Source organism: Periophthalmus magnuspinnatus, chromosome 24, assembly GCF_009829125.3.
Source record: "Periophthalmus magnuspinnatus isolate fPerMag1 chromosome 24, fPerMag1.2.pri, whole genome shotgun sequence".
Classification (NCBI taxonomy): domain Eukaryota; kingdom Metazoa; phylum Chordata; class Actinopteri; order Gobiiformes; family Gobiidae; genus Periophthalmus; species Periophthalmus magnuspinnatus.
Window position 1 is genome coordinate 12,429,243 of NC_047149.1, and position 16,054 is coordinate 12,445,296.

Sequence of the window (16,054 nt, forward strand, 5' to 3'; positions counted from 1 at the left end):
GTTTATGGGATTATTTCAGTATCTGTACTTGCTGAATTGAGTATCTACTTTCGATACTGGCTTTGGTTTGATTAATCTGATTTATAATACTTTTGACAACCCTAGTACAATCTAAAACTTAAAGAATAAAATGGAAAAACCTTCTCTGTGCAGTGAATGCTTTTGGTGGATCATCATTTAACTAATGAGCTATTTACACAGAGACCCATACCATATAATTAATCAGTAGCCTACTAACGTGTCAAGGTACAGGAGCCAATGAGAAAGCGTCTATCTCCTGGAAATATAGTGTACAAAGGGGACTCTTGTTACTACACAGTGGAAGGCTTTATCAGACTGGGCTATCATATACAGTTGTATTATCCTTGTCTTATCTTGCAGGTCGGTGCTAGTGTGCTGTTTAAACAAGTAGTGTGACCATAATGAGGTCTTAAATGCTGAAGAGTACTGTATGTCGTGTGTGCTGCTCACTGTAAGCCCAGTAATAATGTCAACATTTTTGTGTAAATAGAGGCAAAAAAAAACAAGTTATTCTTGGAAAGCAGCAGTGAGCATTATTGACACTGCAAATCTGACCCTGCCACAAGATAATTACATCCACTATAAACCTTCAGGCATTACGGACATTGTATTCATAACTCCCATATAACTGCACTGCTGTAGTTCATTGTCCACCAATGACAAATCCATCATTATCCAGCAGCAGGTCAATACACCAAAGCCAATAACTATGAAATTTCCCATCAGGCCTTGCCGTTTGCATGCTTCCTGGTCCTAACAAGCTCATGCTAGATTCGCTGACCTTACACCGGGGTTGTAAAAAGCGGGATTCCCATAAGGCTGACTGGTGCTTAACCAAGGTACGAGTTGTAGTAATGTGGCCAACAGTGCAAAGCTAACATCACATACTCGTCAATATTAGCTGACAGACGATCAGGGATGTGGGTCCAGGAGGCAGAGAAATCCATATCTCTTGCACATTGTTGGGTTCAAACTCTGTTGTGGTTGGAAATTTACTCAAAGGGGAATAATTCTAGATGATGAAAATATTACGCTATAACACTGACCGCTCAGTGATTGCTTTCATTATCATTTTGACCATCCATTATTGAGTCCTGCTGCAACATGTGTTTGGGGTTTTAATTACTCCATGGTGATCAAGTTATGACTGTCTGAGGAAGAATTGTTGAAAGGGCATGATTTTACTACAGAGGGCAATCTAAAATAAAGCTATTATTATGAGATTGATTGCCAGGACTGACTGTGCTGAATGTTTCTCTCCACTCTTCACCCCAGTTCACGCTAGACCACCCCATCCAATTCTGTGAACCTTTATTTATGCTTGGGATCTCTTGAGGCCAAAAAATCTTTAATTTGCCCTTATCCAGTTATGAAAACACTGTAACACTATTGGCAATCATTCTTTTGCAGTCAAAGTGTATCCTTGAAACAAAAAGACCAGTGATAACATGCTACAAGATGCTCAATGAGATATTTGTAATGCCTTAACACTTTAAAGAGGGGGTATTATGCAAAATCAATGTTATAACATGGTAGAAAGCTAAAAAAAAAAGAAAAGTGTCTGAAGAGGTTTTAGATGTTTTTTAGTGATCTCTCCCAGGCCTTTTATGGTTAGCAGTACAATCCTGTCCAATCCTCCACCCACAAGCCTATGTTACCTATGCTCCTGCAATTTTCGATAAATGCATGAAAGCAGGAGTCAAAACTAGGGATGCACCAATACCACTTTTTCTAAAAAAACAGTATGAGTACTTCATTTTGAGTACTTGCTGAGTAATGATACCAGACATAATTTTTACTGGGGTTCTATGACTATTTATTTAGGGTATATTTCCAGTATACCTTTAATATTTATACTACTTTGTCTTCGCAGACAGTGTTCAGCGCTAACTGCAAAGGACAGGAATCTTACTTTAACCACCACTTTGACCAATATGGAGATGCTATAGCTTTTAAAAGCTTTCCCCTGCTCTATTCAGTCACTAGATTTGTTTTGTTACAGTAAGTCACAATACATGCACAAGCAAAGAACCATCAGCATCACCGCAGCATGCTACTATTGTAAACATAGATCATGTGACAGTCACATGTGATTAAAGCTGAGCTTAATGTGCACAACAGTTAATGTGCACTGGTTATGCTGAACTCCTCTCTCAGTTACAATGGTATCAGGTCTTGGTATCGGCAGCACATCGATGAGTACGAGTACTGACACTTGATGTCAGACGACCCCCAATACAGGGCATCAGTATACAAAACAATACCTTTACAAACCTGGTGCAAGGTGCAATAGTTTCTTTTGCTGAATGCACGCCGATTATATTGTGATAGTGATCTGAACCTGAAGTGACAGAGCAGAGAGGGAAGGAAGGGGGGACTCACAGCATCAAAAATGAAAGTGAAACTTATTAAACCTGTTAGTATGTTGTTATGTTTTGTGTTTGCAGTTAATACCCCATAGAAGTGTAATACCCTCTTTGAAATATACATGAAAGGCCGAAGCGACATTCTTTTAGAGAATGGCTTGTACTGAACACTCGTGATTTGGCTGGAGTCTGGTCCAACACCACTGTCCACAGCTCTCACAAGTATGTGCTTTTGGGGAGACTAATTGCCCACCTCTGCACTAGAGTGGGAGAGCTGCTTTTGTTCCTGTTTTCTGCCTATAGTTAATAGTGACTCAACCAAGTCTCCTGGCCTCAACTGAGCCACTCTGCTGACTCACTGTGCATTATAAACAGACAGCTTCCTCGTTTGTTATACATAATACACAGTCTGTTGTTATTGCAGCATTTTTTTCTTTCTTTTGCAGTTAAATTTCATAGCTACTCTTATCAATGCACCTATATCTTGACCCAGTATTGGTATTGGCTGATACTCACGTGTTCGAGTAATATCGGTATCGGCCCAAACAGCCATTTCCATATATGTGCACCTATAGTTTTGTTAATATGAGCATAGATTTTGACTGCATTTCCAAACATAAGGCAATGGAGTAATTTAGTCCCAATTTCAAATAAAATGCTTCTGTTGCACATGCACTCTGCTGGTGCAATGGAGTGAAGCAGTTTAAATGGGGTTTAAAATAGTAGCTGCGTTCATCAGAGCTTGTTAAAAGAGGTTGCTTTATAATATGATCACCTGAATGTAAAAACACGCGGGATGTGGAGTATTCCCTGGTGTAGACTAGTGCAACTGCTTTCTGAGTTCTTCAAGAGGGAGATGACCTAAATATATCAGATTACTACAACATGTTAAAACCAAAAACTAGTAGATATGTTTTTATGAGAGAACAACATTATAACATGGTATTAAAATGTCAATGGCATAAGAAGACTGCCCTGCACAGTTGAAGCACTACTGCCCTATAAGCACACAGACTCATCCACTGTGTGAACAAGTCAAGCAGAAAAAATGGAGCTGGTGGTTTAGTTTCCAAACAGCACGGGTCAGAACACAGGTTTATAAGCACAAATGTCAGAGCTTTTCCGAAATCCATTCCTCTAAAAGATTTTTGCGGCTCACAGTGGGAGCAAAAAGCCTGTTTTCAGCTTAACTAAGTCAGCACACTAGGGAACCATGCCCCGGATAAAAGGTTCATCAGGCTGCTAACATCCCTAAAGCTAATTTAACACTTTTCATCCACACTCTTAATATTTTAAATGAGGGAGCGGGTTTCCTCGTCCTGTTTTACCTGTACAGCTGAAATATTGACTATATTGCTGCCCCTGAACTTTTGTGCATTGCTAAATATATCCCATGTTCTGCCTAATTGCATTACATAACAAAGTGCTTTTTACAAATGAGTGCCGGAGAGTTCAGTGCACAATGTGAGAAATAACACTCCCTCTCAAACCATTTCAAATACAACTCCCAGCAAGTACCACTGACCGCTTTTCAAACTCATTACTAATGCTTTATTTTGATAAGCGCATGTTTTATTCATACCATGTTCCACTCATTTGTGCTTTCCTGTTGTGACTTAAACCTAATAAAACTTTAACGTTTGCGTTTTAATAGATTTAAAACTGCAGGGATGCAAACAGAGATTAGTAATAAAACTATAATTTACCCCAGAACCTAAAATCCCCTTGCTCAAGATCAGAGGTACTTTCTGTTATGGATTTTTTGAGCCAATATGTTGCTTTTAAAATCCATAGCAAGGCCCACACATTTATCTTGAGTTGAAGTCAAGATCACAAATTAACTTAACTTTTCTGAAAAATTATAACAAAATGTATTTATCTGGGATGTAAAATTATTTGTTAGATTTTTGTCTAAATATAGCCATATCACGCTCATCTATTTCCATTTTAAATCATCAGTTTTTTTTCAAAAAGGCCGCACAGAAAATTGGGCAGCGCCTAAAAATCAAATATCATCCGATATCTATCCTGGCACTGATATATTGCCCATTTCTACTTTATGTTTCTACTTGGCCAGTACAATGCCACAAAAACAGGTTGTCTTCTGGCCCTGCATATACTAGCGAGACCTTGTTGCTATGCTTCCCTTATAACAACTTGAAGTGTTACCCAACAACCAGCATAGAAAAACACATCTATACATTATGCGCCTGCGTTGGTGCTTGTGGACATATCATCTCAGGCACTCTTTGACTCTGACACATTTCTCATTTAAACCACCTGTTGTGTTGCTTTTCCGTCAGTGCCTCTTCCTTCTGCTCCATTGTGTGTCTGACGCTCAGCTCCTATGGCAGATTCCCACCCGCTCCTTTATCCTTCCATCACTAAGCCGCGCACAAGTCAAATTGCTGCACCTGGGTTACCATTATCCCGTGCATGTGTGAGTATAATTATTTGCACCGGAGCTCATTTGCATCGTAGCGGCGTTTGGTTAATAAGGCGCGCTCACAGGTGGGACAAAATGTGAACGCTTTGTGCTGTGTTTCTCTCTAATGAGCCTCTATTTGGACGTCCACAGGTCTGGGTAATGGCACTGGTAATTGCTGAATGTATCTGTGGTGCCAGCAGCATTGCCCTGGTGTCTGGACCAGCCACTACAGAGGGGAAATCAATGAGATGCCATTATTGATTTTACTAATTACCGGCCTCTCTATCGGTGTTATGGTCATTTAGCTGAAAGCCACTTGCAGTGGCTCTTTCAGAGCTTTTTAACCAAAAACAATAAACTATTTTGTTAAATTAGTTGTAATGTTGTATACATTAGAGTACACACATACAGTATAATTTTATGGAAATCTAAAACTCCCAAGTCATCATGTAGCTTCAACAGAGCATTGGACAGCAGTCCTCACTGTCTCCTCTGTTCCCGTCACGCCTGGAAACTGCACACTATTTGTCAATGCCTCTTCATCGCACCAAGTTAGGGTTTGACAAATGAGATTATTCAAAGTGTGCTAGGCATACACGCACATATATCCACAAGATGGAACTGGTCTGCTCTTGTAAACACAAGCATCAATGCACTGGTTTTGAAATGAAAGTTTTTCTTGTAGTAGCACAACCAGTAGTAGCAAGTTTTTCACCCAAAGGGTTGACGCTTTCACTGACTAAACATGTATCCTCTGCTAATGATCTTCTACAATTATCATTTTTAAATACTTAGGCCTGTCACAATAACAGATTTTGAAGCACGATGTATTGTGTACGAAAATATAGATGATAAACTAGACGATATAAAATTTATATCACTGACACAATAACCCAAGAGCAGATTTAAAACACACAAAACTATTCTAAGTGTGCAATTTTGTAAAAAAAAAAAAAACAACAACAACAAAAAACGCTGTAATAAATAAACAACAGAAGGAAACACTTAAGTAGTTAGTTTGCATCTATAATGAGTCATAGAAGTGATTTGTTCAACCTTTTACTGCTTAAATCTTATAATGTAGCCAAAAAATAACCACAAATGTCCCAGTAGTGCAAACAAAATAAACACATGATAAATATTAACCCCCAAAAATATTGTTCCATCTTTCATACATTGAAGGATAAGTCGATATAATAATTATGACATGCCTACACATTCTCAAACTGAACATGAACATTCTAGGTATGTATTTATAAACTGTAGTTGTGAGCACCCTCTCCCCCAGTTGTTGATAACAAACGGTGGTCCGCTCAGGCCAGATCTAAACATCCCCAAAGTGATAACCCAGCATCGATCGGCCAGGCTGCGTTTTACTGCTGTTTGGACCGTACCACAGCGATGACTGCAAATCATTAACTGCACCGCACAGACCCTGAGGTTAACAACCCAATTGCTCTGGGTGGGCTAAGTAATGTGTAACTGTGATTCAAAATGTGTTAAATAGAAATCAGTGCTAACTTTACCTCCCAAAAGTACGGCTTTCAGTGGTGATAAAAAGACTGAAACTGGAGCTTGGTCTCAGGAGGGGGCACTTGTGACCTGGTAGCAGAGAGATAAGTGACAGCATGTTTGTTGGTGAGATAAGGACAGGAAACAGCCAAAAGCACACAGGCTGCACTAACACATTTGCCTGCCAAAGAAGGGTCCCCAGTGAGCCTCAGAGGAGTGCTGCTTGACTGCCTCACTCTTGCCTCAGATAAAGGCAGCCGGCATAGCACCACAAAGGTCACACCGAGTCGTGATTACTCCAAAATCCACACACTTCACAGCTAAATATAGAACTGCATTTAACAATGACACTTAGAATGACAAAAATGTTTTCTGATATGTACATTTTTCAAGCTTCCACATAACTTAAAACACAGGGAAACATAAAACTATTGTCCTGTACTTTTGTCAGTTAGCATCGTGTGGTTTGACTTGACTTGAATGTTTTGTTTCCACTGCATTGTTTGCAAGATGTCATTGAAAGTCAGAGATGAAGATCCATGATTTGGATACAAGCCCTGTTTTTGTCCTAATTTTCCTTTCTCGACATAGACATATGATTGACTTGTCCTGAGCTCTACTTACATGATTCAGTGGATTCAGAATTGACAGTGAGGACTTCAGAGTGACTTGGACTTTGAGGTGGCATTGGGACTTAACTGTTGTAAGCCTAAAGTTGCTTGTGTTCATTTGAGGTGATAACTGAACAGTCATTTTTATTCATGACTTTTTCTCACAGGTTGTTCCATCTCTGCCATTAGCCTTTTCACCCGTAGGTGCCTGCTGTGACATCTGTGTTGTGTACAAGCTGCAGTGTGCTTGTACCATTAGTGAACGCAACAGGGCTATTAGACCTACGGCAACAGCTGATCAATAGACTGCGATGGCAAACAGGGAGTCGAACTGAATAAAAACGATGGAGGAGTAAGATAGGCGAGTTTGCATTCAGTGTCAGTAATGGTGCCCGGTGTCTGCATGCTTTCATCAGGTGTGGGCGTACTTAAGATGGGGCCTCATGATTGGTCAAAGCCTGACCTACAAAACTATTGCACTTAAACACTGAGCCAATTAACAGCTATTGTGGGTCAAAAATAGCAACAGACTCCAGATCCCAGCCTCGGAAATCCTCAATAGTTAATCCAATTTGTGTCAACACATAAAGCACCGCAGCATTTAAACCCATAATGGTTAACAGACACCATATGTTAAATAAATATTGGAGTGATCTAGATATTACTATGTGATGAACACAATCCCCTTTCAGATCACTAGTCTGCACGCAGGGCTAGTGAATAATAATGGGAGTCAAAATATAGGCATGCCCCAGGTGGGGATGGCACAATAAACAATGATATTGTTCATTGTGATAAAAAGGGTAGGGCATTGTTTGAGGGACATTTTATATAATGGTTATAATCACCAACAGAGATAATCACCATTATATCACCAGAATGGGCAGTCGAAAATGTACAGTGCTATAAACACTGTTTTAAATATGAAACTTACTCATAACATAAAAGTTATAATTATTCATATCCAAAACATTTTTAAACTGCCAGCAACATTAATAATTATTTTTATATAATTGTTATCGCAATTATTTTGGCCACGATTATCGTTACACCAAATTTCAGTATCGTTCCATAGCCCCAGGTTCAGCTGGTACTGAATGCACTTTATAGGACTTATCCCTTGTGAGTCAGGACCCAATCTGGCACTTAATAGTCTCAATGTATGGAATCTGTAAAAATATAGTTTATAGTTAAATATAGTTTATAGCATACTTTTGTATAATTAGGTGTTCCTGTTGGCTTAGGTGTAAAAAATCACCATGAAAAGACAATTAAATGGCCAAACCATTTGTAAATGTGGCATCAGCAGCATGTGCTTTTCTGAAGTTGTCATTAAACTGTCATTCAACCTTGTTAGTATTTTAAATAATGAAAACTCACACAACTATAATATGCAGGCTTGAGAATGACACAAAATGTTCAAGACGGTTTTTTCCTATATTGGATTGGATTTGCATATAATAGTAATGAATGCAACTTTGTTTTTTCTCAAGATAACATTATTTACCTGTTTATTATAACCCAAATGTTAAATATTACCATTGTATCTTCTTCACAGAGATTTTCATTTATTTCCATCTGTTTGTGTTTTACAAGTCTTTCTTAAGTCTCAGCCTCCTGCTTTAGATCTGGTCTTCCCTTCACCAGCCCTGTGAGCCAAACGACAGGTTCTGGAGTACATCTCTTACTGTGACGTGCTTATAGGAGTGGTAATTAGCAGGCTCAGTAGCTCTAATTAGCCATCTTAAATGGAAAAGGGCTACAGCTAGCTGTCCTTTTGATGTGAGTGAGAGATCCTGTATGCAAATGGCTTTTGTTGTAGCATTTGCGCATTTTCAAGAGGAGCATACTGGGACCAAAGCAAAGAAAGCAAAGGGTTTAGATCTCGTGAGACATTGACTTTTAAAGGGTCAAAACTGATACAGAATCTCAGAGGGAGCGTGTAGTAATAATCCAGCGATGAGCTAACTGGGCTAATTATTTGTCTCAGTCTCTTTGCACAGTGCTGTTTTTCTCTCTCATAAAAGCTTGAAATCAGAGTCCATCTATACACAACCTTCAAGCTGAACACTGTATAAATGAGCTGATGATAGACGGTTTAGACGGTGACATAACACTGAAGTATATACTAACAAAACCAGTCCTATGGTAGAAAAATGTAGTCCTTATCTATGGATTTATTTCTAGGTATAGAGTTTTAAAACTACTCTGATCATTTTCATAGTGTTTATCATTATTTGAGCAAATGATATATATTTATTCCTCAAATTTTTCCTTTCAGTAATTATCCATGCAGGAAAAATGCTAAATGGTAAAATAGGTAAGGTTTGTTGTGCTGTGATTTGAGATCATAGACTGTTTTATAGATGGGTGTAGCTAACTTGCTAGCTGCCGTGCTCAAAACAGGAATCGCGCATCGGGCGCAAAGTGGTTCCTTCAAGGTCTGCTTCCAATTGACTTCTATTGAAAAACAGACATCAACTTGGTGGGTTTTCAAATATCTTTCTGATGAATACTTTTGAAAAAAGATGAACCAACCATGTGTTTTTGAGTACTTCTTTTGGTCAATAGTTACAGTATTAGCATATACAGCCATTTAGCCTCCATTAGTCTTTTTAAACTATTCTGACAAGTTTATGTGAAAAATGAATATGAAGGTTATACTTTTAGAGCCAGAAGCTGAGCTCCATTCTTCAACATAGATCTGAATCAGCCAATCCAAACTTTTTACGTTTGCTGAAGTACAATATAGGGTGTGTGAAGTGTTAAATTCTTCAACGGCTACCTTTCTGAGACATGCATTGTGCAGCTGTCACCCAGGGACTGCGATGCATTCAGGAGTGTAAATCCTTGTGCATTGTGGTGATTGTAGTCAGTATAATCTCTCCATGATACAGCACAGCCCAATGTGGAAGTGACTGTTCCTGAGGTATGTGTAGTTTGTGTCTGGCAGATTTTGTGTCCGAAGGTGCAGGATAAAGAGGTTTAGTATGTCTAATCTCTTGAATGATGCCATACAACCTGGATTAGAAGGACACACACATGCACAGGGGTGGACGGGGAGCCATATTGGATTGAAACAAAAACAAACATGCAGCCAAAACCAGATTAAAATACAATGGAAATGAAACAAACAGCAAGTGACCACATTGTTTTGTATTTTGATTTGAATGCAGTAGAAAGTAGCACTGGAAAATATAGCGAAGAACATCATATCACAACTTTCTTAGAACCTAGGTTACATTTCAGTAACTGTATGATGTCTTTAAGAGATTAACCAAGATTACTAAAGCTTTCCGCTTCTTCTTCACACTTCACTGTGATTGGCCAATACTGTCACTTACACAGAACAGGATGGAGGCTGACCAATACTAGCACTCAATCCGGAAATAACAATTGCTTTAAATTCACAGATTGATGCATTGTGTTATTTCAAACTAAATATATTATCAATCTTTCTCACTGCAGTTTAATAATGGTTGGTTTTGTTAGCAGCCTGAAAACCTCCTGCCAATCATTCACTGGAGCATAATTGGTTGACAGTGTGGCTGAATAGGTCATTAGCTCAGAGTATCATCATTAACTGAATAACTACTCCGATAAATCTTTATTTCTAGCCAATATGGAAGCTAATTTGTTTTTCTCGGAACACAAACGCTGTCCAGGCTGTCCAAACACTAGGCATCGATTGATAGCAGCAGTCTGTCTGAGGCCACCGCGTTCGGGATCGGATTTTGAGGAGTTTTTGGCAGCAAAGTGGTGGCAGTGTGAACAGGTAATCCCATATTTTCAACAGAGATGCCAGGGGACAAATATATCAAAACAATTGGAACTAAGGCGTGAATCTATCTCCAGCTAAACATACACAGCATAACAGAAATGAGACGGATCAAGACCTTATACGGGACAGACTTAACAAGCGCTGGAATCCATCTTGTCCAGACTGAATGGGAGCATTTCAAGTTGGCAGGGATGTTTCTAATGACCTTGTTTGTGATTGTAGACCTGCACTACCACAGCTGCTGAACGTCTTGATACAGTTATAATTCACTGAAATGCTTGTCCTCAGGTTATTACAAAGTTACCTTCATTTGTTTCAATAGTCCTGCTACAATGTCTTCGATCTGATATTTTCACAACATTGTTATGAGCAACCCAGAAGTCTCTTGCACATTTTTAGGTTCATAAACCATCACTGGACTCAAAATCACATTCACTACAAACACATGAATACATTAGCTTGTCTTCTTTGTTGCTAAATGGCTGCTGAAACTTTATCCTTGGTTCATGCCCATTACTGTCAGCAGTGGGAGCTCAAATACCCAAAACATATGATAGTTCCACTTAAAGTCTATGTATAAGTAACTGATTTGTACTGTTGCCAAATAAACACTTAAAATAAAAAAAGGAAAGTCCCATCTCTCACTTTGCTAAAAACTAAGTGACCTAAACTGCAGACATCCTTCTTTCACAGTGGGTTTCCATAGAAAGTCTCGACTTGAGGTGACAGTCCTGAGGCAAAAGTCTAAACTTATGGGGCCTGCAGTCTGCCCTCCGCTGAGCTCCAGGCTTCTGCTGGGTGGCACTTTGGCTCATTTATTTTCTAAACTTTTGGAAATTCTGGCACTGTTTTGTCAGAGATCCACGAGATTTCTGACGTTCTGACGTTTTTCACAGTTTTTATGACTTGATCAGTGTTCGCTGTTATGAGGTATAGTGGGCAGTGTTAAAGGTTGTTAAGATGTGAACCTGCACACTCCACGCTGCAGCTGATGTTTATATCTATATCCTTTTTGTATTCTAGTTTTGTAACATAACAGCTTGATCAATACACTTCAAAAATGAAAAAAAAGCCTGCATAGCACACTCAGATGTCCAAAACAGTTTGTGGCAAAACAATACCCCAGCACTATGTCCACTGTGTTAGAGATTTGAGATATGGGCTGTACATATCCGAAAAGATTTAACATACAGGAGAAGTGTCAGTACGTTTGTAACAGAAGAGGATAGTGGAACCTTTGAAAGATGCAACCAATCAATGTCGTGGAAAAATAATTGTAGTAGTTTCAAGGTCAATACTGGACTATGAGTGGTGTAGAGATTTATGTCCATAGATGACAACAGGCTCCATAGATTGTACCTGGAATTATGAGGCAGAAACATCTCCTATCTTATGTTTTGCTTGGCTGTTTATCTATTGATTTGTACCTATTGATTCTGTACCTTGTATCCAGGTCTCACATGGCACCCTTTTATATGACTTTCCACACATAAGGCAAAGCAAACATCGTGATAGGTTTTGACAACCGCTGTGCTCCTCTTTTATAACAAATAAATGGTCATACTTTTCACACAAAGACCGTGATAAACAACATCTTTCCTGTCTGTGTGTTTGATAGTGAAGGGGTCGCAGGGGTAGAGTGGCTGGTTCAGCATCTGACAGGCGAATGAATGAACATTTTCAACATAACATAATGGTAGAGCTAGATAAGAGCATATATAATAAACTGACTAGGGTTGTCAAAATATTGAAAATCAGATAAGAAACTAGATACTCATTTGAGCAAGTATTGATACTAAAAAGTCACATTCACAGGACAGAAATCTTTCCTGAATAGGTTTAGAAGAGTATAAGACCACATGGACCATTATGGAACCTACCTGGACGACTGAGGGATTACACAGATATGGCCACATGGGAATATAAAAGAAAGTACTACTTCTGTTCCTTAGTAGCGAAATTGAGTTCGGACAATGAAAAAACTATTAAGGAAAGCACAATATTTGTCCTATTTATGATTTTGTATTTTTCCAGTATCAATTTGCGTTTAAATACTGGTTATAATATTGATTTTGTATGTGACTATCTATTTGACGACCCTAGTGTCTACAAAAGAATACGTGAAGACTTACGAGGAGTTATCATTGCGATTGTGGTTATTCTTGAAATGAAGATGTATCAGATCTTTACTTTACATATATCAAGAGGCATTAGAACCAGCCAGACTTAAGCTCTTCATAGATTAGAGCTATAAATTCTCTAGTTGCAACTCACTGCCATGTAATAAACCTTTCTCAAAGTACTCCCCAAATTACCAGGTATATTTATATAACAAATAAATAAAATGACTTATAAAATATATTTATCGCAGTACTTTCGCAATATCGACTTTTACTTGACTCCAGGACGCCTTTCCCCCCGGTCTTCAGCGCACACTCTTATCACGGCCTGGACACTTCCTAATAGTTTGTCGCCGGAGTTGACTGGCCTCTAACTCTCCGCTCCTCTCTCTTCTCCCCCCTCAGATGATGAAGCACGCCTGGGACAGCTACCGACGCTACGCTTGGGGTTCCAATGAGCTGCGGCCCGTCTCCAAGCAAGGCCACTCCAGCAATCTGTTTGGTGAGTGCTACACAGAGGCAGACAGCAATGATCCCCTGCCTCCTTGGCCTTAACATTAGCAGTCCTCAGCTGACCCATCCATCGCCAGAGCCTCCAAAATGTCAGCTTTATCATATTTAGATTGCGTTTGGGCTTCCTGTCACTTTCTGGGGCTGTTAATGAGGTCAGTGACAGCAGCATTCGTTTCTCCCTCTTCTCTTTGGTTGAGATAGTTGTTTGTTGATGTTGTTCAGACCTATAACAAACAGCTTGTTGCCATCAGCTCTATAGGAATTGCTTTTTGTTTTTGGCAAGGCATAAATTAGCGATATGGCTGTTAATTGGTGACCTGTGATACTGATATTATTGTGATATTTTTATTGCAATAATACTTTTTCACTACAAAATTTCTGCTATAAAAATACATTCTTCAATTTACTTGTGAAACTCTTCGAAAAAACTTAACAGAGACAAAAACAGGACTTAATCGAGTCTAATTTTGGACTTAATAAGCTGGTTCTTTTGACACATTAAGTATTCATGTTGTGATGTCTTTCCTAACCCCATTTCATTTACCCAGTCTCTGAGAGAACTTATCGATCAATAAATAAACCAAAACCTATTTGCTGAACTTACAAAGTTTGGGCTCAATATTCAATTTCTATTAAAGGGCCCATATTACGCCTTTTTCTAATCTGTTATAATGGGGTTTCCTCATCAAAACATCTGGAGTGTTTTGTTTCATATTTCATATCCCCATATTTAGGCTTCCCTCAAACTGAAACACTCTGTTCCACCCTGTGATGTCATGTGGTAATACAAGAAATGCTTTACCGTGTTTTTAAACTCCATACAACTTCACTTTAATCATTTGGATACCTTTGTCCTTGCAATTGCTTATCGCTATTTAACAAAAGGTAAAAGGCAGCTGTTAATTTGAAAACTACCACTGCATCACATCATAAGGAACAGGAACCATTTTGAGCTTTGGAGATTTAGACAGACTAATAATAAAGGATTACTCAAACACGTCTGAATGAAACAAAACACAACTCCAGGTCTTTTTTTAATGAGGTAACAACATTATTTGGTGAAAAGTATGTGTTGCATAATATAGGACCTTTAAACTGAAAGTTGTGAAGATAATTGTATCTGGAAGAAGCACCGCAGCAGGTATTAGCAGAAGGCAAAGAAAACCATATTTTAAATTAAACATCACAGGAAAGCTTAAACTGAGCTTCAATACCAATGTAAGTCAATGGTTTTCTAATTGTCTTGTGTTTTTTTGTCTACACAATCTGGCTTCATTCACCGCTTTGTTAGTTCTAATGATATTTGTGTTGCCTTTGCTCGCGTCTTTATGTAGAGCCTGTTTATTTATTAACGGACTAGAAGTCATTTATCGGAGCTGATTGGATTAATAAGATCGCAGTAGGATTTCTAAGTGGATATGATCTCCTTCCTCTCTGCACCTAATTAAATTCTCAGTGTGAATGTTTTGTTTGTTTGAACTGTGAGTGAGTAGTGTCTGTTACAGTGTTGAGTAAAGCCTGTATCTGATCAAATGTCAGTCATGTGTGAGAAATGGGGATGTACGTTAAGCGCAGAGGACATATTTCAGTTTGAACTATTGGCCTCACCCATTTAGTCCTTTCTCTCACATTAATATTGTATCATAACAAGAACAACTTCTCTGTTTTTAACCACATGGTACATTTAGAATAGTTTTTGTGGATAATTTTTAATAAAAATTTGTCATACGTCAAAATTTGACAGGTCTAGCGACTACAACGTGTGAACAGTCAGAAACTAAACAAATGTGGCCCTTGTGCATTCGTTGTGAACACAATTTGACCGTAGGATTAGTCCGGTGATGGTTTATGGGCATAAAAACTGTGCAAGAGAAGTTCATAGTTTTGTTTGCGATGAAACTAAATGGGCAAAATGTGAATGGAGTGTTGTCGAGTGCTCAGAAAAGACTACTTTGGATGAATGGATTCCTGAAACTAGTGTGAGGGAAGCAAAAATAGATCTCCAGGTATGTTTTTGATGAGGGGACAACAGTATACAATGGTTAAAAGCTCAAAAAAATCTATTTTGTATAAAATGTGTGCTTTAAATACTTTCTTATTTCACACCAAGATCAATAATGCATCTTATTCAGTGCGTATATAGTTCCTTCCCTTCTGGCAGAGTGGATTGTTTTATTTGGCTGCTCAGTGACATGCAGGTAAAATGTAATAAATGTATGTCCACTGTCCATGTTTTGTACCATAGCTGTTATAATAGGCAGACACACAGTATCCACCATCTCTAACATGAAAAGAAGCCAAAGACTATGAATAACTGATGCCTATTATTATATTGTTAGTGCTTCATTATCAAACCCAATGAGGCAAACACAATGTCGTCTTTTTAATTTAACAAGTTTCTGCCTAATTACTTTGAATGCATCTTTATATTACATTGAGATGAATGACTTTGCTTTTCCCATCTAGTAAGAAATATTCAAATGTTAAAGCATGATAATATTAGAATAATAATATACACGAGTTAAAGACGGGCTGTTACACTTTATTAACTAATTCATTAATTGCTAACACATTACACATTTAGATCACCATGTTACCTGTTATTGTTTTAAAATGCTATATTTGTCAAAAACAATGTATTATGTTTTTAGTATTATGTTTTGTATTATTATAAGTTTTATTTCTCCGTGCTAAGCCACTCC

At 38.4% G+C, this 16,054-nt stretch overlaps 1 protein-coding gene across 1 annotated transcript in view; it reads left to right on the plus strand.

Annotated features, from left to right (window-relative positions):
* man1a1 (mannosidase, alpha, class 1A, member 1) overlaps positions 1–16,054 on the plus strand; it is a 114,009-nt gene that overhangs the window by 20,703 nt on the left and 77,252 nt on the right. Inside the window, exon 2 of the mRNA XM_033990856.2 lies at positions 13,245–13,341. Within this exon, the coding sequence (XP_033846747.1) occupies positions 13,245–13,341 (97 nt within the window). The remainder of the gene's footprint in view (positions 1–13,244; positions 13,342–16,054) is intronic.